This window comes from Copidosoma floridanum, unplaced genomic scaffold (genome assembly GCF_036245765.1).
Source record: "Copidosoma floridanum isolate Cflo_tuat_1 unplaced genomic scaffold, Cflo_Japanese_pri ptg000007l, whole genome shotgun sequence".
Classification (NCBI taxonomy): Eukaryota; Metazoa; Arthropoda; class Insecta; order Hymenoptera; family Encyrtidae; genus Copidosoma; species Copidosoma floridanum.
Window position 1 is genome coordinate 244,648 of NW_028321884.1, and position 17,470 is coordinate 262,117.

General features: G+C 36.2%; 4 protein-coding genes across 8 annotated transcripts in view; 3 read left to right on the plus strand and 1 right to left on the minus strand.

The window, feature by feature from the left end:
• The window catches only part of LOC106640022 (unconventional myosin-Ie), a 51,096-nt gene extending 50,424 nt beyond the window's left edge, over positions 1-672 (plus strand). Inside the window, exon 22 of the mRNA XM_089588724.1 lies at positions 22-672. Coding sequence (XP_089444850.1) covers positions 22-98 — 77 coding nt within the window. The 3' untranslated portion in view covers positions 99-672. The remainder of the gene's footprint in view (positions 1-21) is intronic.
• On the minus strand, positions 431-11,548 carry Ehbp1 (Eps15 homology domain containing protein-binding protein 1). Of its 3 annotated transcripts, none has more exons than XM_014354059.2 (19): positions 10,614-11,548; positions 9,369-10,053; positions 6,969-7,176; positions 6,268-6,449; positions 5,818-6,029; positions 5,587-5,722; positions 5,232-5,465; positions 4,949-5,138; positions 4,692-4,858; positions 4,369-4,600; positions 3,994-4,218; positions 3,423-3,518; positions 3,166-3,279; positions 2,787-2,978; positions 2,564-2,710; positions 2,276-2,493; positions 1,995-2,183; positions 1,770-1,893; positions 431-1,704 (listed from the first exon to the last, which is right to left on the minus strand). In XM_014354059.2, exons 2-18 carry the CDS (start codon positions 9,470-9,472, stop codon positions 1,812-1,814), a joined length of 2,928 nt encoding a protein of 975 aa, XP_014209545.2. In that variant the 5' UTR covers positions 9,473-10,053; positions 10,614-11,548; the 3' UTR covers positions 431-1,704; positions 1,770-1,811. The 3 variants fall into 3 exon arrangements, with proteins under 3 accessions (XP_014209545.2, XP_089444852.1, XP_014209548.2); XM_089588726.1 differs by having other exon boundaries at positions 3,985-4,218; XM_014354062.2 differs by lacking the exon at positions 3,994-4,218.
• Positions 11,549-12,643: 1,095 nt separating this feature from the next.
• Positions 12,644-13,557, plus strand: LOC149375325 (zinc finger SWIM domain-containing protein 7-like). 2 transcript variants are annotated; one of them, XM_089588664.1, is made up of 4 exons: positions 12,644-12,726; positions 12,838-13,009; positions 13,098-13,317; positions 13,395-13,557. In XM_089588664.1, the coding sequence occupies exons 2-4, from the start codon at positions 12,901-12,903 to the stop codon at positions 13,555-13,557; spliced, it is 492 nt and encodes a 163-aa protein (XP_089444790.1). In that variant the 5' UTR covers positions 12,644-12,726; positions 12,838-12,900. The 2 variants fall into 2 exon arrangements, with proteins under 2 accessions (XP_089444790.1, XP_089444791.1); XM_089588665.1 differs by having other exon boundaries at positions 13,104-13,317.
• On the plus strand, positions 13,547-14,929 carry LOC106640088 (Radiation insensitive 1). Of its 2 annotated transcripts, none has more exons than XM_023390007.2 (5): positions 13,547-13,630; positions 13,711-13,935; positions 14,014-14,208; positions 14,284-14,559; positions 14,629-14,929. In XM_023390007.2, the coding sequence occupies exons 1-5, from the start codon at positions 13,547-13,549 to the stop codon at positions 14,662-14,664; spliced, it is 816 nt and encodes a 271-aa protein (XP_023245775.1). In that variant the 3' UTR covers positions 14,665-14,929. The 2 variants fall into 2 exon arrangements, with proteins under 2 accessions (XP_023245775.1, XP_089444789.1); XM_089588663.1 differs by having other exon boundaries at positions 14,302-14,559.
• Positions 14,930-17,470: the final 2,541 nt, after the last annotated feature.

Below are 17,470 nucleotides of genomic sequence, written 5' to 3' on the forward strand. Positions count from 1 at the left end.
TTTTTAAAATTCTTTTTACAGATGAAGGTGGATGGTGGCATGGACGACTTAAAGGACGTGCGGGCCTATTTCCTTCGAATTACGTAGAAAAAATTTAATCCTACAATTTATTCAAGAGCTTTTCCAAAGATGTTTTGTTAAAAATCTAATCATTTTCTTGGGCTGGTTCTTGCCGGCAATATTTTTTTCACCAAGCCGCGAACGTGATGTTTTTGTGTAAATCTGACACTGCGATCATTAAAGAAAAAGAATTATGTAGCGGTAACCAATTTTTGTTAACATGACTACTGCGTTATTGAAAGTTTAGTGGATAGCACAATATTCGTTAAAGTAACGTGTATGCATACATGCATACATGACAATGCATTTTTAAGAAAGTTTCAAAGATTTATATAAATTAATATAATTATTGTTTATACGACTTTTTGTAAATAAAATACTTTTTTGTTTAAATTTTATGATAAATAGTATATTAAAATTCCTCGGTGAATTATCAATAAATAAGTATATTTATGATTTTTACAGTTTCATAACCTATTACGGTGTAATATTAATAATAAATAAGCACGTTTGAAAATTTTGCGTTTATTACTCACTTTTAAGCACAACAGATTACTTTACTAATTTTTTTTGATGGCTGTATTCTAAATAAACTTTTTTTTTGAGAAATTATTCTTTTGTTTTATTCATTTTCAAGAATGTTCATACCTTTCATGATTAATTTTTTATGTAATATTGGACATACAATGAAACAAACTATACAATGATAATTAATAAGTGATATAACCGATAGATAGTACATGGAATAAAAATACTGAGGTTTTTTGTCAAATCCCACCATCATATTGTGCAACAGCATCTTTAAGTACTTGTTTCTAAAAGGTGCGCGCATGGCTTTATAACATAAAATCATCAAGTAATGTACATACAGTATATTTATACTATATTTATTATATCATATAATATATTTATATTCCGCGCTTTATAAGCATTATACCTATTTACTTAAAAAAAGTTAATTGCAAAAGGTTTCGGAAATGAATCCGGCTTCTTGCCATAAGACTTAAGAATTTATGTACATAAAGAACTGCAGTCTACATACATAATGTGAATCAGAAATGAAATGAGTATTGCAATGTATAACTGAGCATTTTTATTGCACCTATTTTGATCGCTTTCGTCGTCAGTTGCTTGTGTTACTTGAAGAATAGAAAAAAAAATAGCACGTCACAAGTCTGCGATAATTATACACATATGGCACGAGTTCGAGTATGTGAGTTGGTAGACTAACTTTGTAATTACAAATAGTAGTAATGAACAACATTTAACTTTAATTCAAATGATTTTTTTTTTTTTTTTCCAAGTACAAAACAGTGAGATCCAACGATTAAAAAAGTCAACTGATTTTTTATATGTCAGATTTCTTTCCACAGCTATTGTGTTTTGAATTTCAATGTATCAAACGTGAAAAAAATTCCTTTCAATCAGTTGTCAAATAACAAAAAATTCGATTACTTAAAAAGTTTAATAATAAGTAATGAAAAATATATAAAAGTGCTCTTTTTTGTTCTTGTAGAAGAAAACAAATACAACGTTGTACGGTTTTAATCACGTGACGTCTTTAAAACACATCGTTATGCATTAACTTTTAAAAGCTCAATGTCACTTTTTCTTTGGCAATTCTACAGCATATTTGAGACGCATCTAAAAATTAAGCATAATAGTTATAATACTATTTCTGTTTTCAAAAATGTAAATGACGTACTGACCTTAAATTTTCGAACAATTTTTAATAAAACGACTAAAATCCCTTATTGAATAACACAATTCTTATTTCGTTGTGCTAATCCAGCTCGAGATAAATCACGTTCTATCTCATCATCATCTTCGATTCTATAAAAAAATTTGATTATCATCTTGAAGAACTTGGAGACTAATAATGGGTGAGCACATAAAAGTGAATACGCATAAATTAATAAAATGATGCAACTTACGCTCGTTCTTGAGTATCGAGGTGATGAACAAGTTCATCCCTTTTGTTAACAATTGACACTAACTCTTCGAGTAAAAGATTCTCTCGAACTTTTTGTTCTGTTGTCTTCTGCCAATCTTCTACAGCCAATATGCTCCGCAATTCTCGATTTAAAAGTTCAAATCTCCTTTCCAAGTCATCTTCTTTTTCCCTGAGATTGAAGATTAAAATTAGATTTTCAACTCAATTCTGCTACACTATCAAGTTCGATGATGTAATTTTTACGGCTGACCGATAACTTACAGAATATTTAATTGCATTTGTCTTCTTAAAAGAGCATTCTTTTTGTTGACAAGCGTAAACCACAAGGCCATTAGTCGTTCAGTTTCTTCCTCATTGTCGCTTTCCATTGCTGCTCTCAGTTGCTTTTCAAGTTTTCCCGCTTGAATATCTATTTGGCTCTGCTCCCGTTCAAGAGCTTCCAATTCATTTTGAATATAAGACGACATGTCTTTCCCCAACTACAGCAATGAAAGATTATTCGTGAATCAATAGAAGATTGGAAAAAGCAAATTGTTTGTAAATAGTTACCCCTCTTCGAGTGAAAGGACCACCATCGGGACTTTTTTCCGGCGATATTCTTTCTATGATTTTCGAAAACGAATAGAGTGAAGAACTGATTTTTTTCTCGCTATCGGGTGTCATCGCATCTCTCACAATATTTCCATTACACTCTGACTGAAATCACAATTATAGAAAAGTTAGACTTGCATAATTTCCATCAAACTTTGAATTAATTGCTCCCTTGACTTACTTTAACACTAATTCGTTCGCCAGGAGTCGAAGGCGTCATACTTCTTCTAGGACTATTGTTTTGATCATCGATGGACTGTCTACCACTGGAGTTTTCGTCACCAGCTTGACTAGTGTTAACGACGCCCATTCTGGCTTCTGCAATCAATTTTCTCGCTCTTTCGCGTAACTGCTGCTGCCGTTCCTCCTCGTTCTGGCGGTATAATTTTTTTTTTTTAGAAAAATTTGTGTTATTATACATAGGTAATTGATATTTTTGCTGAAGAAATTCAATACATTAGAAATTAAAAAAGGCATGCAATCTGGACGAAAAATTTCAAAAACCAAGGATATAATTATGTCAGAGTTGACGACTAAGGAAGGGAAAATAAAAAACAAACCTCAACAGGACTTGTGGCAGTGGAACCAATACCAGAGACTTTTGACTGATTTCTAGCTTGTTTTAAGAGTTTCCTGGCTCTTTCTTTAAGTTCTTCATGTCGGGTCACTAAGGGCTGTTTACGTAAAAGCGCAATAATTAAAGTGAAGGGAATTGCTACACACGTACACACACACACGTCTACTGTGCGATCAATGCAGAAAAAAACAGCAAAACAAACAAAAAAAAAACAATGAAGCAAAAGACAAATTTATTTACGTGCTGCATCCTCGACTGCGACTCGTCTCGCAACGGTGACATACCCCTGCCCTCGGAACTCCCTCGGCTCCCACGGTCAAAGGACTGTACTGAATCCTAAAAGCAAATATATATTCAGTTTTTCCATATATTACAGCAGTTAATAAAAATCAACGGTGCAATTTCTATATTTAATTCAATTCAAACGAAAAAATTTTCGAATCCTAAATCTGTAAAGCAAAATCATGGTCAAGCAATAAATCAATACAACTAGTGCTAAATGAAAATTAAACATTAATGTGATAACGTTTTGAACAAAAAATATTAAGATAAAATTGAAAAAAAAAAAAAAAAACAAGTTAAGAACATTTTTCAATTCAACGCTGTGCAATATACACAAAACTACTTCAAACTTCAGGAACATGCTTCAGTCAACACTCGTTCAAATCAATTACATAAAAAAAATAAAAAAATAAAAAAATAAAAAACATGAGCAATCGATAAAGGTGCCAGTTACACGATCATCTTTTATACATTCAGTTTCACATTGCATGCAAGTTTGCACTTTTACATGCATACTGACGTCTCGTACGGGAGTTTGCGATTTTGAGACAGGATTTGATGGAGGATTGTTTTCAACCAATTGTGTTTTCTCCTCTTCTTCTTCCTCATCATCTGAGCCAAATGGGTCGGTCAATTGTCGTCGTGTCATCAGAATAGGACGAGCCTGTTGAGGCTGTTGGGGTTGTTGTGGATGTATTTGCTGTGGCTGAGCTTGCAGTGGAGTTTGCAATGGAGTTTGCGGTGGGGACTTACTCTAAATTATAGTTATTCACATTGTGTACACTTGCACTTAAAATTAAGTTGGTTCGTAATTTTTGTTGAAAATTTCGCGGAAATTTTTATCCATTCGTATTTTTGAAAATTTTTTATTTATTATTGTTCGTCAGAAAAGTAAAAATTTTACCTTTTCTCTTGTAGCATGTTGTTCTTTGGTGAATTTTTCTTTGCTGGGCGACAAAACTTTTCCAAGAATACTTTTTGAACTTGCAAAAATCATATCTTTCACTTCTTTGACACTAGAGGGAGATTTTTCTCTGTTGAACGGGTCATCTTGATGATCGGTGTTCAAACTGAGATGTAATCTGTTTCTTAAGGATGCCGTATCTTCTTTTTTTGTATGATCAAATGGATTCAGTCTGGGTGTGTATAAAATTTAACATAAAATACTTTTAAAACCACATGTGCTGCAACCTTTACAAATGTTTCAATAATTTCGACTGCACTCACCGTCTACTGTTGTCGGTTTTGTTATTACGTTGCTCCGCTAGTTCTCTTTTTCTTAAATTCATTATCTCCTGTCCAAACAATTGTACACTCACATCTGAATTATTATCGGTATTGAATCGGCCGATCATGTAAGACGATTCGTCCGCAGTTTTGCCGATTTGATGCACCTGAGGAATTGCAGAATGAAAAGATCAGGGTGAAAAAACGCATCCCAACACGTATGGTTTCAAAGCTTAAAAAGTATAGATCGTAAGTACCTCTAGCTCGTGGCCCGTGAAGTGAGCTCGCAACTGATATAAATAGGTCATCACAGCAAGCTTATCAGGTACTGTCAGAATGTCCATATCCGCGGGTTCAATAACTCGGGGTATGCCAAGGGCTTCACCGGCATCAAACGCTCTTTTGCAGTTGCCTTTAACATCGTGTGGCAGCAGAGAATCAAAGTCACTGTATAAAACAACAAAATGTATGTAAGGTAAGAATTAATGTAGACGAATTGTAATGGACCGATTAATGATTACTAGTGTTCAATAAACTTACATGAGATCTGGTCGAAAATTATGTATAACGGCACAAAAGGCCATTCCGTTGCGCCAGGATGTCGTTAAGTTAGTGACCTTGACGCTCTGGTAATCTCGAGTCACCTCCTTACACCACTCGAGTAGATCCTGGCCCGGCGTTATATCTCGCATACGATGGCTAGTTGTATTTGTCTTTTTGAGATCAAGTGGCCGTAATGATAACCTTGTTGCTAGGCTGCCATCCGAATTTTTACTATAAAACGATTTATTTTGTAGGGTATTAAATTAAGGAAAAAAAAAACATAATAAAAGAAACAGCGCGTCAATGCTCTTGAAAATTGTACAGGAGCTTTAAATAAGTAAGTAATACCCACTCATTTTGCAGCAATTCATTATTAATGCTCGACTCTTTGACCGCGTCGGCGCTATCCCTGGTAAAACTAAAGTCTCGAGGAAACCGTTTTGGCTCTTCGATTATAGGTGTCGTTTCGTCTCTCGTTAAGCTCGCAACTGTGAAAATAATAATAAAAATAAATAAACCAATGTTTCCCGTCACTGAATCCATCAATCAATATTTTTCCAAGAAATCACAAGTAGTTACTTACCGCTTATAGGAGTACTGGGTATGTCGTTCTCCGTGAGACTACTCGTCATGAAGTCCAATTGAGCCGAGATGTCGAGTATTTCATCGAGATTTCTAATGGAGACCTCTTCGACATCTTCCGGTATTTCTTCGTTGTCAAAGTCATCCAGAGGTGCGATATCACTATTGTTGTTGACGGACATCAAGCTCGCCATGCTCTGCATGTCTTCGTCCCTAATAGGAGCATGAGCGCAAAAATAAAGATATATTTTCAAGTATCAAAAAACGCCAGCTGTATGTACTGTGTACTTGGATGGTACGCGCAAAAATATTTGTAACAAAAACCACAAGAACAACAATGACGGCTCTATAAATTTGTTAATCTGCTGCTGTTGGATCAAAAGCGAGACCGAGCGAGAAATGAAGAAGCAAAGAGAGAATTAATTAAAGAGGACGTCTGAGTAAGACTTACGTCGCCTTGCCTTCCCTGAGGAAGACGCATGATATCGTGCACTCAAGTGTAGCGCTGACAATCTTCTTCGAAGTGGGCTTTAGGTCCAATTTGAGCTGCTGCTGACTAGACTCGAGACTCGCGTATTTTTTCATGTTTACGTTGAGGGCCGCCACATGCCGTCGCTTGCCCGTAGTCGAAATCTATTTTTTTTATCGTCATCGTTATTATCATTTCAAATTATTTTTACAACGTTGCTTTTAGTGTTCGATACGTCGAATCGCGTAATTGCACTTGCACGTGCATTTTAGAAAATTATATTTAAAAAAAAAAAATCTGTATCCAACTTTTATCGGAAATTATTTACATAATAATAGGTATGAGTCAAGAAATAAAAGTAATGGATGTATAACAAACAAAAACAACGTTGTTACTCGTATCGAGAAGCCACACGCGCCCGCTCTTATATTATTACTCCGTTGTGGTCACTGTATACTTACCTTGAGAAAAATCTATTTTCGCGTCACATTATTGAATTATACCTATTGTATAAATAAGTTTTGTTTTTGTGCGACATAAACTGCTGGTTTCGTGGATGACGCGTGTTTTCGACCTTTACTTTTATTTATTTCGACATTATTTTTTGTTTTACTTCTTAATATGGGGAAAAAAAAAAAAAAATAAATAAACAAATAAATAAACAAAAAAACCTCGATACGTACATCTTCAATGACGAAGGTCCAGTCTTTGTCTTCGAGCTCGTGGGTTCTCGGGTCCTTGAAGAGGGTCACGGAGACCGTGTGGTTGTCCGGGACGGACCAGCTCACCGTACCCTTCATCGGATCGCTCAGGCTTGGCTCCCACTCCATGGGCTCCGTGCTCACCCGTCGACTCCTCCTCGTCCACACTACGCTCAGCTTGTTCGGTTTCCTGACGCGCAACACGTTATTATGGCTTTTTTACAGAGACCAGGTACATGCATGTCATGTCAATCACGCAAACGGATACAATTAACTGTTTTCATTGAAACGACAAACTTGTCTCAAGGCTCGTTATCGGCGTTCACCGGACGATCTATATCATGCATAGGCCCGCAGTCACATATGTGGGGGACAAAAACGGTACATTTTCGTGGGTTTCCTCATATGCTTAAAGGGTATCCGCGAAATTACTTATTTATTCAATTTAAACGACAAGCTAGGTGCAACAATGACGCAATAAAACAAATATAGGTAGGTGCATCTGTCGTATACATAATGGATGTATGTATACATTGACGTAATAATGAGGAACACGATGTCAAAAAGCCTCCTTTTTCTCAATAATATTAGGTACATTGGTACATACTTTTGGGAAACAAAGGGATGAGACCGTCACTTTTTTCGTTTCGTGGAAGCTCGCGCGACCGAAATTTTTTTAAAACCTTTTTAAATGAAAATTGCCCAAGACGAGGTAAACTTTCTCGCTTTCTTTTAGGAGATTAAATTACCTTGACGCGAGCAAGATACACACATTTATGTACATCGTACACTTTTTGTCTCGGAAGAAAATAGATCGAGAGTATATAGGTAAACATTATAATTATATCGCATTACTCGCGTCTGACGCGTTATGGATAAAATAAAGAAAAAAAAATTAAATATTTAATACTCAAGTGTTATTCATCGAAGAAACATAATTTCGTGGCAGTAGTAACTTTTTTTCTTGTTTTCAATTGGATTAAACTCTCGAATAAATTGACGGCGAAGTTTGTGAGGTGAAAAAAAAAAAAAAAAAAAAAAAAAAATGTGTGAATCATTCAAGCGGATAGGCGAAGAAAGTAAAGAAAACCGAATCCCCGCACTAAATCACGAAGACAGAGTAACAAGGTATACATGCATGTTAATAAATAAACAGATCCTTTGAATTGATCATTAGTGGGGGTACGAGCGACAGTTTTTTTTTTTTTTTTTTTTTTTTTTTTTTTTCAAACAACGTCTCGGAAAGGGTTATTGGGCTATTGACGCGTGTGATACCTAAATAATACTTGGGTCATGCATTTATTACACTGAAAAGAAATTAAATTAATGCCAGCAATCGTCGCGACATATTCACGTCTCGTTCGACTCCGTTGGTTCCCTTCTTCTTCTTTATGTCGCTTTTTCAACTGCCAGATAACTTTGACAGTTTGGTACCTAAAAGTTCAACTATTTGTGCAGTGGACCGATGGTTTTTCTCCTACTTACTAGGTATCTACGACGCGTGTTCTCGATCAGTAATTACGCAATTCTTGTGGGCATCTTTTCAATGGACATTCATTGAACTCAGAGATGAAAATTTCGTGCCAATGTGTAAGTACAGTAGCAAAGATGCAATATCAACTATCGGCAGTTTCAGTTAAAAATCAAAGAAAGTCGCCGACCACCAGAAAGATCGAGTACGAAAATTGAAAGAAAATCGTAAGTATCAATCAAGCGTTACATGGAATCCCATCCAAATTTCGCGTGACAGAAGTGAAATATCAAGTGATTTCATCCTTGTTCGTGACCGAGCGTCGGCATCATCCTGCATGCAAAAGTGGGGGGAAAAAAGAAGATACAGACGCGAATCGGTCGATTCCCGGTTTGCGATTTGCAAACCTGATTTCAAGGCAAACCTTCGCTTAAATGCGCACACAGTGCAGTCTATAAGTATAGCCTATAATATATATTATTACCCTGCATATAGTCTGCCTGTGTGGTGTGCGAGTGAAAGAAAAACCATTGGAGAGGTAAAAATGTTTGCGTTATTGAAATGGGTAACGTCGTCTTCGAAAGGGTATTGTTCCGTACGGACTCTACAATGCAATAATAATCCGAAGAAGTTCAGGGCAGTAAGTAAGTAGTTGAATCGAGTAGCATGAATTTTAAAAGCCGATAACCCCGAGTGTTTTGCGGTTCGCGAGAGAAGATTCGTTAAGGTTTAAAATTTTAAGTGCCCTGCAACGATTGCCCCTAAATAAAGCTTTGGGAAGCTGTTTGTAGCAACGCGTGGACGTGTGTGGTGCACCAGGGGTTGAACGAATCACCCGCACGATACAAAGCAAAATATAAGCCAATGACGTCGAATAAATACATATAAAGTGATGATGATGGTAGACTCACCATTTGGTCGTGGTCTCAAGTTGGACCTCGTGATAGGAGACCGTAAACTGAAACTTGGCAGCTCGCTTGTTGACCCGCTGGAGCCTCTTCCAGACGGAGCTCATGGTCAGTGCTGCTTGCACCGATTTCGTGCGCCCTCACCTCTTGCACCCGAGGGTAACTATTCTATATATATATATATGTTGTATTGCTCAGGTTGAGATATTGCCTGCTGCTGTGGCGCCGCGAGAGTTAAAGGTCGCCCAGCGGCGCTCAGCTAAATATAGACCTGCGGCACGTGGACGGATGACGAGAGTTGGTATACAAGTATACATATATAAAAACGAGCGCGCGCGCGCTCTCAAAGACACTGCACAGGAGTCTACCTAGTGTACGGCGTGCTAAATCGATGCTCGCGTAAGCACACACCCGTGATAATGATAACGTCTGTTTTTTCATAAGAACCGCCGATCGCACAGTCCAAGGAATTATGTTATTATTATTATCATTATCATTGAGCAGGTGGCGGGCGTGGGTCTGCGCATCTTCGCTGACATCAGCATCATTTCTTCTTTGAGTTACTACTGCGGTTCTACACTTGCTGAAAGCGCATCAGGGAAACGAGAAATACTTAAAGAGCCACTGCTGATGTGTGTAGATCTTGTTATCGCGTTGTGCTCGATTCTCGTTCTGTCTCTCACGTAAGCTGAAAAAATAACAAACAAAAAAAAAGAAGACGAAAAGATCGAATCAATATTCCTTTCTCTCAATTGTCTCAAACTTTTAGGCATAGAAATTATAAATCAATAATTTAATTGATGTTAATAATGTCTTGATGTTTTCATGGACTTCGACTGTACATAAAACTTTTTGGTTAAAATTTGAATGACTGAATAACTTAGTGAGGAAAAATACTTAATAGAATAAGTGGGTGTGCATATGAACATCATATCTGTTTATACAGATATTTAGATGTAAATGTTATCATTAATGTATAAATGAATCGTAAAAGCGTGAATTATTATCTGCTGCATTTCAGCAATTTGCCTATTGAGAGGCCACAATGGATTGAGTAAAAATAACAGCTTGAAGAAAAAAAAGGCTAGACAAGAGTGCACACTTGCAACGTACTTAATAATTGTATTAGTGAATTTAGACTAAAAAGACAAATAATTGTTTGCGCTTGGTAGAATGGCCCAATGAAGGTTTTTTTTTTTTTGTATATTTTGACACAAAGCGCAACAAAGTGTGTAAATATAAGCATACCTGTAGTATTATTATACAGAAAAGCTAGCGGTGTGCACCAATGTGTAATCGGTGTCCTTTCACCCGCACGTCCGCCTTCGCTTCTTCCGCTTTGGGGGGGGGCCACTCGATTTTTTCTTCCTTTCTTTCTTTGCCGTTCGTATATATGTATGCAGCTGCAGCTAGTTTATTACATACCTAACAATATAGGTGTACACAATCTGGCACTTTCTCATTGAAATTCTTAAACTCGGACTGGACGGCTTTGTACACTATACTAATTCTGTTTGTGAGATGGTGAGACGATTGAGTATAACTTTTCTTGGGGAGCACCGATGTAATAATATTCTGGTGATGACAATAAACTTACGACGTCTCCAGCAAGGTCATATTTATACGAGGCGACGGCGTCAACCATCGCCGATCGCTAATCACCAGTAGTGAGGTCAGCGAGCAGAGGCTTCGCTTCCGATGTACTTATGGACTTATCTGGAAACTTGATTAATTGTGTCATGCACCCGTGCATCAGGTGAACGAATGCTTGTATTGCTTGTGCCAAAAACAGAGCAAAGTAGTGGCTAGTTTGTGCAATAACTCTAAGTACATGTACTTCTACACACAGCTATAGTTATAGTGATCTGAAAAAACACTGGCAATCCAAGTACTTATAGGTATACGGGATTAATTGGATACTGCTGATGCTGATATGTATAGCAAAGAATGTTTGCTTTCTTCCGTAGAAAACCAGGCCATAACGAACAAGAATTGGTGCTCTTGACGCTGAAAGTATGACGATGATAGCAAAACAGGACTCGCCAGCGAGGTACCTTTCTTTTATTGATATTAACCCAATAGTCAAGTGTAATAAACAATAATAATACAGCAACCCACTTTTGACAACTCTCCCTCGCGCTCGTTAATTTTTATCGTATTGACAGTCTGAATCAGCACAGTGCACTGGTGGGAGTTGGGAGTCCGAGACGAGCAGAGCAAAGAGAGCGCTAGTGATGCCATGAGGCCCAAGGGTTAGTAGAAAATCTAAACCTGCCGCCACTCTCATGAGAGAAACCTTATAATTCGTGAAGATCCGAAATGTAAGTATGTTTGTCATATTTCATTTTGATAAAGAGTTATGCGGTAATCAAAGTTGTGCCATGTAATTAATTTTATAAACCAGCCGCAACATAAAATAAATAATAGAAAATAAAAATTTCTGAAATTTAATACCATTTGCGGCGAGATAAAAATCTATCTTCTACTCGAAAATTGATCTTCAAACAAATAGATCCAGGGTTTATTTTTAAATATAAGAAATATTTAATACTTGCCGCAAATGGTAATACAACCGTTTATTTTTTATCCGTTTATTAAATTGCGGCTGATTTATAAAATAAACTACATGGCACATCTAGAATTACCTCATAACTCTTCACCAGAATAAAATACGACAAAAATATTTTGGATCTCCACAAATCATAAAGTTTTTCAAATTTGGTAAGTGTGACGGCTAGTATAGATTTTTGACTATCTCGGGCCTCAGATCGGACCAAGAGGCCCGAAAGCTGAGGGCCTCAGCCTGAGGCCCAAGGGTGGTCAAATTCTTATGACCAGCCTCCACTCTCATCAGAATTGAGGGTCAATTTTCGGATACACAATGCATTTTAATCTTGCCGCAAGTGGCACTTAGAATGACAACTGATTATTAATAAATCCATTAATTTAAGTTGCGGCTGGTTTATAAAATAGACTATAAGACACTTTTTAAATACCAATAAAACTCTTTACCAGAATGAAATATGACAAAAATATTTCGGATCTCAACGAATCATACTATACTTAAGATTCCTCAATTCTGGTGAGAGTGGCGGCTGGTTAAAATTTTGACCACCCTCCGGGTCCGTACCATATAACTTTTTTTTGCTTTGCAGGCCTATGTTATAACATAGGCCGATGTACTGAAAAATAGTTACATGTACGACCCCCGGCCTCAGCTCTTGGTCTATAAATAAGTGAACATGCATTCGGGTCCGAGCGGTCCGACTAGTTACTACTATAGTACTTAGTAGACTACTCATCTCTGATGGTCCGACCGCTCCGTCCGCCATTAGCGAATAAATCTACTGTTACTGATTCAGTAAGTATACGATAGTCGAATATTGTTTACTTTTTCGTATTTTCCACGTACCATAACTTTTTGCGAATTTGGGTTATTTCTGGGGGACACTGTTTGATATTGTTTTTCAAGGTAGGTATGCTAATAGATCAAAATATTCTTCGTAACAATGGATAAAAAATTCTTGGAAAGAAAATGACAGAACAGCTAAGTTGTACAACTGCTTCTTCAAGTTTTTGTTTTAAAAAAGCTGCAAAGCATATTTTAAGTGAAGCTGCTGATGATTATATCGTAGAGAATAAATGTAATTATCAATTTTTTTTTTGGTATGATTGAGGTGTTTATAAGTATATTATTTGCTCTTACGTACAAATAACAAATATTTTTGCTAGTCACAGCTCAGACACTGCTCAAGTTACGATGTGCGTTTGGATCAACGTTTGAAAGAGCTTTAGAATTATATGAAGCAAAAAAAGTTACACTTTTTACAGTAGAGTCATCGGGTACTAGTAGAGACAAATCAATCAATTATTTCTATGAAGTTAAGGGACAAAATTTTGAAGTTTATACTCTTTTCCCGCACATAAACTTTTGTACCTGCTTAGCTTTTGTGTAAGTGAATTTGAATGAATTCAACAGTTTCATTTATCATTGGTTTGTTTTAAAAATAAAAAAAAACGTTTTTATAGAAATCAAGTTCTTATAGAACAAAATACCTTTACTTGCAAGCATGTATTGGCAGTTTGGTTGGCATCAGTGAATTCGGTCAATCTCAACTGTCAAATTATCCAAGAATCTAAATTTTGTGAAATCCTACTAGGAAGAATTACAGATAAAAATTATGACTGCTGATAACAAATTAGTTGCCAAATTAGGCAATCTCAAAACTGTTATTCAACTCTTAAGATCAATAAATTTTAAAGAGGTAACAATTGTTTATGCAAGCATTCTAATTAGATAATTATAAAAAAAATACACAAGGATCAAGTCATAATTTTCTTTCAGAGTGCCACTTGCTATGCATCAGAGAATGGTTTAAAAATAACAGTCGAAGAAGCTAAGTGTATGCAGGCTAGTGCTTACATTCCAATAAAGCTTTTCGAAGAGTTCACTCTCACAGAAGATATTATTTTTCGAATTAATTTAAATGTTTTTGTTGAATGTCTATCTATGTTTTGGCCTAGCATAAATGCACAAGGTAGTGCCGTGGCCTTAGAAATGCACTACAAGGTTTAGTACTACTCGACATGAGATGCCTTTTGATGAAATATACATTATAACAGTTGTAGTTTTTTTTTTTTACACCAGGGAGAAGGACATCCAGTGACAATTCTTATTGAAGAAGATGGTATAATTGTTGATTGCTCCTTAAAAACCCAAGATCCAGATGAAATTCTGGATTTTAATTTAGATCCTGAAAGTGTTGTAAATAAAGTACTTTTACATAGTGAATTGTTAAAAGATGTTTTACAAGAGCTTGATCCTAGCAGCACTCACTTAGAGGTATTTTGTTAATCTTATAGTTTTTTTTTTTTTTTTTTTTTTTTTTTTTCCCATTACAGAAATTTTTTTTTACAGCTTCTTTTGTCTCCAAAGGCTCCTTATTTTATGTTAAGTACAGTTGGAGTCGCTGGTGAATGTCACGTTGAGCTGCCACACAATACAGAGTTAATAGAGACATTTCAGTGTAAAAAGGAGGCAAAATCTAAGTACTTGCTCTCCCACATTAGACCAGCCATGAAAGCCATGTCTTGTTCCAATAAAGTTTCTTTGAGAACCAATGAGGCTAGCTTATTATGTTTTCAATACATGATTAAAACAGACGATGGAATTGTTTGTTTCATTGAGTACTATGTACATAGCTATTTTTTATTAATATATGAAGTCATTTCCAAAATTAAATTTAATAAATAATTTTTTCAGATTTCACCATTAATTGATGATTATCTGGAAGATTAATTTGTGAGTAAATTTTGTAACTTACTGAGATAGAAAAAAAGTAAAAAATTTGTCATATAAAATTGAGTTTATGTAAACGTCACACTACAAGAAAAATTAAATTTTGAGCCGAGGTTTAAGAATATATCAATACAGTCCCTAAGTCACTTACACCTAGTTCTGATAAATGGAACCACATATTTTATTTCAACTCATTTTGTATTAAAACTTGTTGAATATTTAATTCTAGCTACTTTATAAAAAATACTAAAAATAATCATGGCTACATCCCAAAATTTTTCTGATGCAACGGAATTTTGTTTTATCCTATCATTTTTAATCTGGAGGCTTCTCCATTTCCAAATTTATTTTATTTTAGATTAATTAACATTTACGTTTTAATAACATAAGAGTCATAATGTACATTATTGCAAACAAAATCTGGATTTAAAAATATTACAAAAAATTTAGTTTTTAAATATAATTAATTTATTTACAACTTAAAAATATTTGGTATTCTTAACCAGCATTTGAAAGAAATGCTTTCAAAGTGCTTTTATGAATCTCGTGAGTTAATATTTGTTATCTTTTATTATGAAAGTTCAAATACACGCGCGAACGCCTAATATAAAGGTTTGAGGCCGTTTTTGGTTCGAAATTTTTAAGTTGATCGTTTTTCATTAATTTATTTTAAAAAATACATCTTTTCTAATCGTAGTTTTGTTTTGTTTTCAATTGATAGTTGTTTTTATTCAAAAAAGAAAAAAATGAACAACGCTTTGATTTGCGTGGAAACGAGTTGTTTTTCTGAATTTATATTGTTAGTTGCTTGACAACCGTTAAACTAAAAGGTACGATTCTCTTCACCTTATTCCTTATGGTTTTATGTATTTAAAAAATAAAGTACGTTTTTACGTTTACAACAGTTATAACAAATATTGCACACGAAACGGCATTTTTAAAGTAAAACTATGTAATTCCCGATTCGCTTCAAACGTACGCACACTGAAAAAAAAAAAAAAAATTTACGGAGAACCGCCATCCCACCATTGGATTTATTGACTTTAAATCTGTCATTTGTTACACGGACATCGGGGAATAACTTTTTATTTTAAAATAATATTTCAGTAGCGTCAGTAGTACAGTGTAGCTGTGCGCCGCTCTGAAAGAGAGTCATGAAAATGTACCTTTGTTACGTGGGAATTGTACGTCACACCTTTACGTAGGTACTTAGATTGTAGGTACGCATGTAGTAAGTATATGGATCATTCCAAAGAAGAAAACTGGCACATTTCTAGGGCCGAAACACGGACTAACACACACTTACAATGGGTTTTGAATTGTTCAAATATTTTTTTCTAATTTAGTCGAGACCAATTAGAGCCAAAATTTTTTGGGCCCTGCAAGATCTGCACGATAAAAAATGTCTACGACTTTCTTATTCTATTTAAGAAAAATAGGAGCACTAACGTCACGGGCTCTCATGAAATCTTGTTATGATCGAGATAACAGCGCTCTTCGTTCTTATATTTTATATCATGTACTACTTATGATTAATATTTGCAAAAGTCACATATATTACGATCCAAGTCTGTAATGGAACATTAAACGAAGATTCAAAGCCCTTTGCAAAACAGATGTAAGTATTTTAACTCATCACCTTCCGAGTCGGTAATCAAACGCTTCGGGAAATGACATGAGTGTAGCGTTACGGGCTCTTGGTTTATTTCATGTTAGGAATAAGTACATCGAATTTACAAACTCGCGAGTCTGTAGCATTAATTGGCTTATCGGGACCGAAAAACATTTCTGCAACATCCTATGGACCTCCATCAGATTTTGGTCCCGCAACTTGAACAAGTTTAACAGCATCCAAGTCTTGGATAAAATTTTTTTCGGTTTTCTAAAATGCGTAAAAATGTTGTTGGCGTACCTAAGTAGTACATAACTTTGAGAGATCTCCTGCCGTAGAAAAATGAAAAAATCCAAGTTTTTCTTCCAAGCGTTGTTAAATAAACTGTAAATTTACCCGAGCTCCTAACGCTAATTTAGCCCCTTTTTCGTATCCAAAACCAAAGTAATAAGTATTTTTTTTATCGTCTGTGTTCAGCAGAAAATATGCAACGTTGCAATGAACAGGGACCGAGGGACATGAAGTGGACCTCTTTTTTTAGTAGAATAATCCATGTATATATACATATATTTGCACAAATAAGCACAACATGAGAACAGCATCAGCGCCGCCAACGAGAAGAGAAAGCACCAGAAAAGCAGAGCAGCCGCAGCCGGACCGGACCGCGCGGACAAGAAAGACGAGGCGCAAGTATATAAGTGAGACGGTGAGGACGACGTCGCGCGCGCGGACGACGAGTATAGTATATAGTAGCAGTCCAGGCAGGCAAGCAAAGGACCCCAAACGACCATTGACACCAACCTAGGCTACAGGAGCAGAGCAGAGAACATCGTTGGCACTTTTTCTTTCCTCGCACACATCGCATCGCAAACATCTCTTTCATCACGTCAACGACAGGGACACGCGTACGCACAACGTATCAGCAGCAGCAGCAGTGGTGGCCAGGAGACAGGAGACTAAAGTGTATATAGAAAGAGACGGCGCGATCGAATTTTCTGGCCGTTTGCCTATGGTCGTCGTCGTCGTCGCGGTGACCCACCGTGTGTGTGAGTGTGTGTGTTTTACCTACCCTTATCGCGCGCTTTGTACTGCCCGCAGAGTCCCGCAGTATAACAACAGCTTCGGCGACAGTTCCCTCTTGTCCAGAAATCTCCGCTGCTGCTGTACCGAAGCAGCAGCCGCCTGCGTTTTACT

Coding starts and splice junctions, on each gene's coding strand:
- LOC149375325 (XM_089588664.1), top strand. CDS start 12,901: ATGACAGAACAGCTAAGTTGTACAACTGCTTCTTCAAGTTTTTGTTTT. Junction 13,010..13,097: donor TTATATCGTAGAGAATAAAT/GTAATTATCAAT, acceptor TATTTTTGCTAG/TCACAGCTCAGACACTGCTC. Junction 13,318..13,394: donor TGTACCTGCTTAGCTTTTGT/GTAAGTGAATTT, acceptor ACGTTTTTATAG/AAATCAAGTTCTTATAGAAC.
- Ehbp1 (XM_089588726.1), bottom strand. CDS start 9,472: ATGAGCTCCGTCTGGAAGAGGCTCCAGCGGGTCAACAAGCGAGCTGCC. Junction 6,030..6,267: donor CTCAGGGAAGGCAAGGCGAC/GTAAGTCTTACT, acceptor TGCTCCTATTAG/GGACGAAGACATGCAGAGCA. Junction 5,723..5,817: donor ACCCAGTACTCCTATAAGCG/GTAAGTAACTAC, acceptor TTATTTTCACAG/TTGCGAGCTTAACGAGAGAC.
- LOC106640088 (XM_023390007.2), top strand. CDS start 13,547: ATGACTGCTGATAACAAATTAGTTGCCAAATTAGGCAATCTCAAAACT. Junction 13,936..14,013: donor CCTTAGAAATGCACTACAAG/GTTTAGTACTAC, acceptor TTTTTACACCAG/GGAGAAGGACATCCAGTGAC. Junction 14,209..14,283: donor CTAGCAGCACTCACTTAGAG/GTATTTTGTTAA, acceptor TTTTTTTTACAG/CTTCTTTTGTCTCCAAAGGC.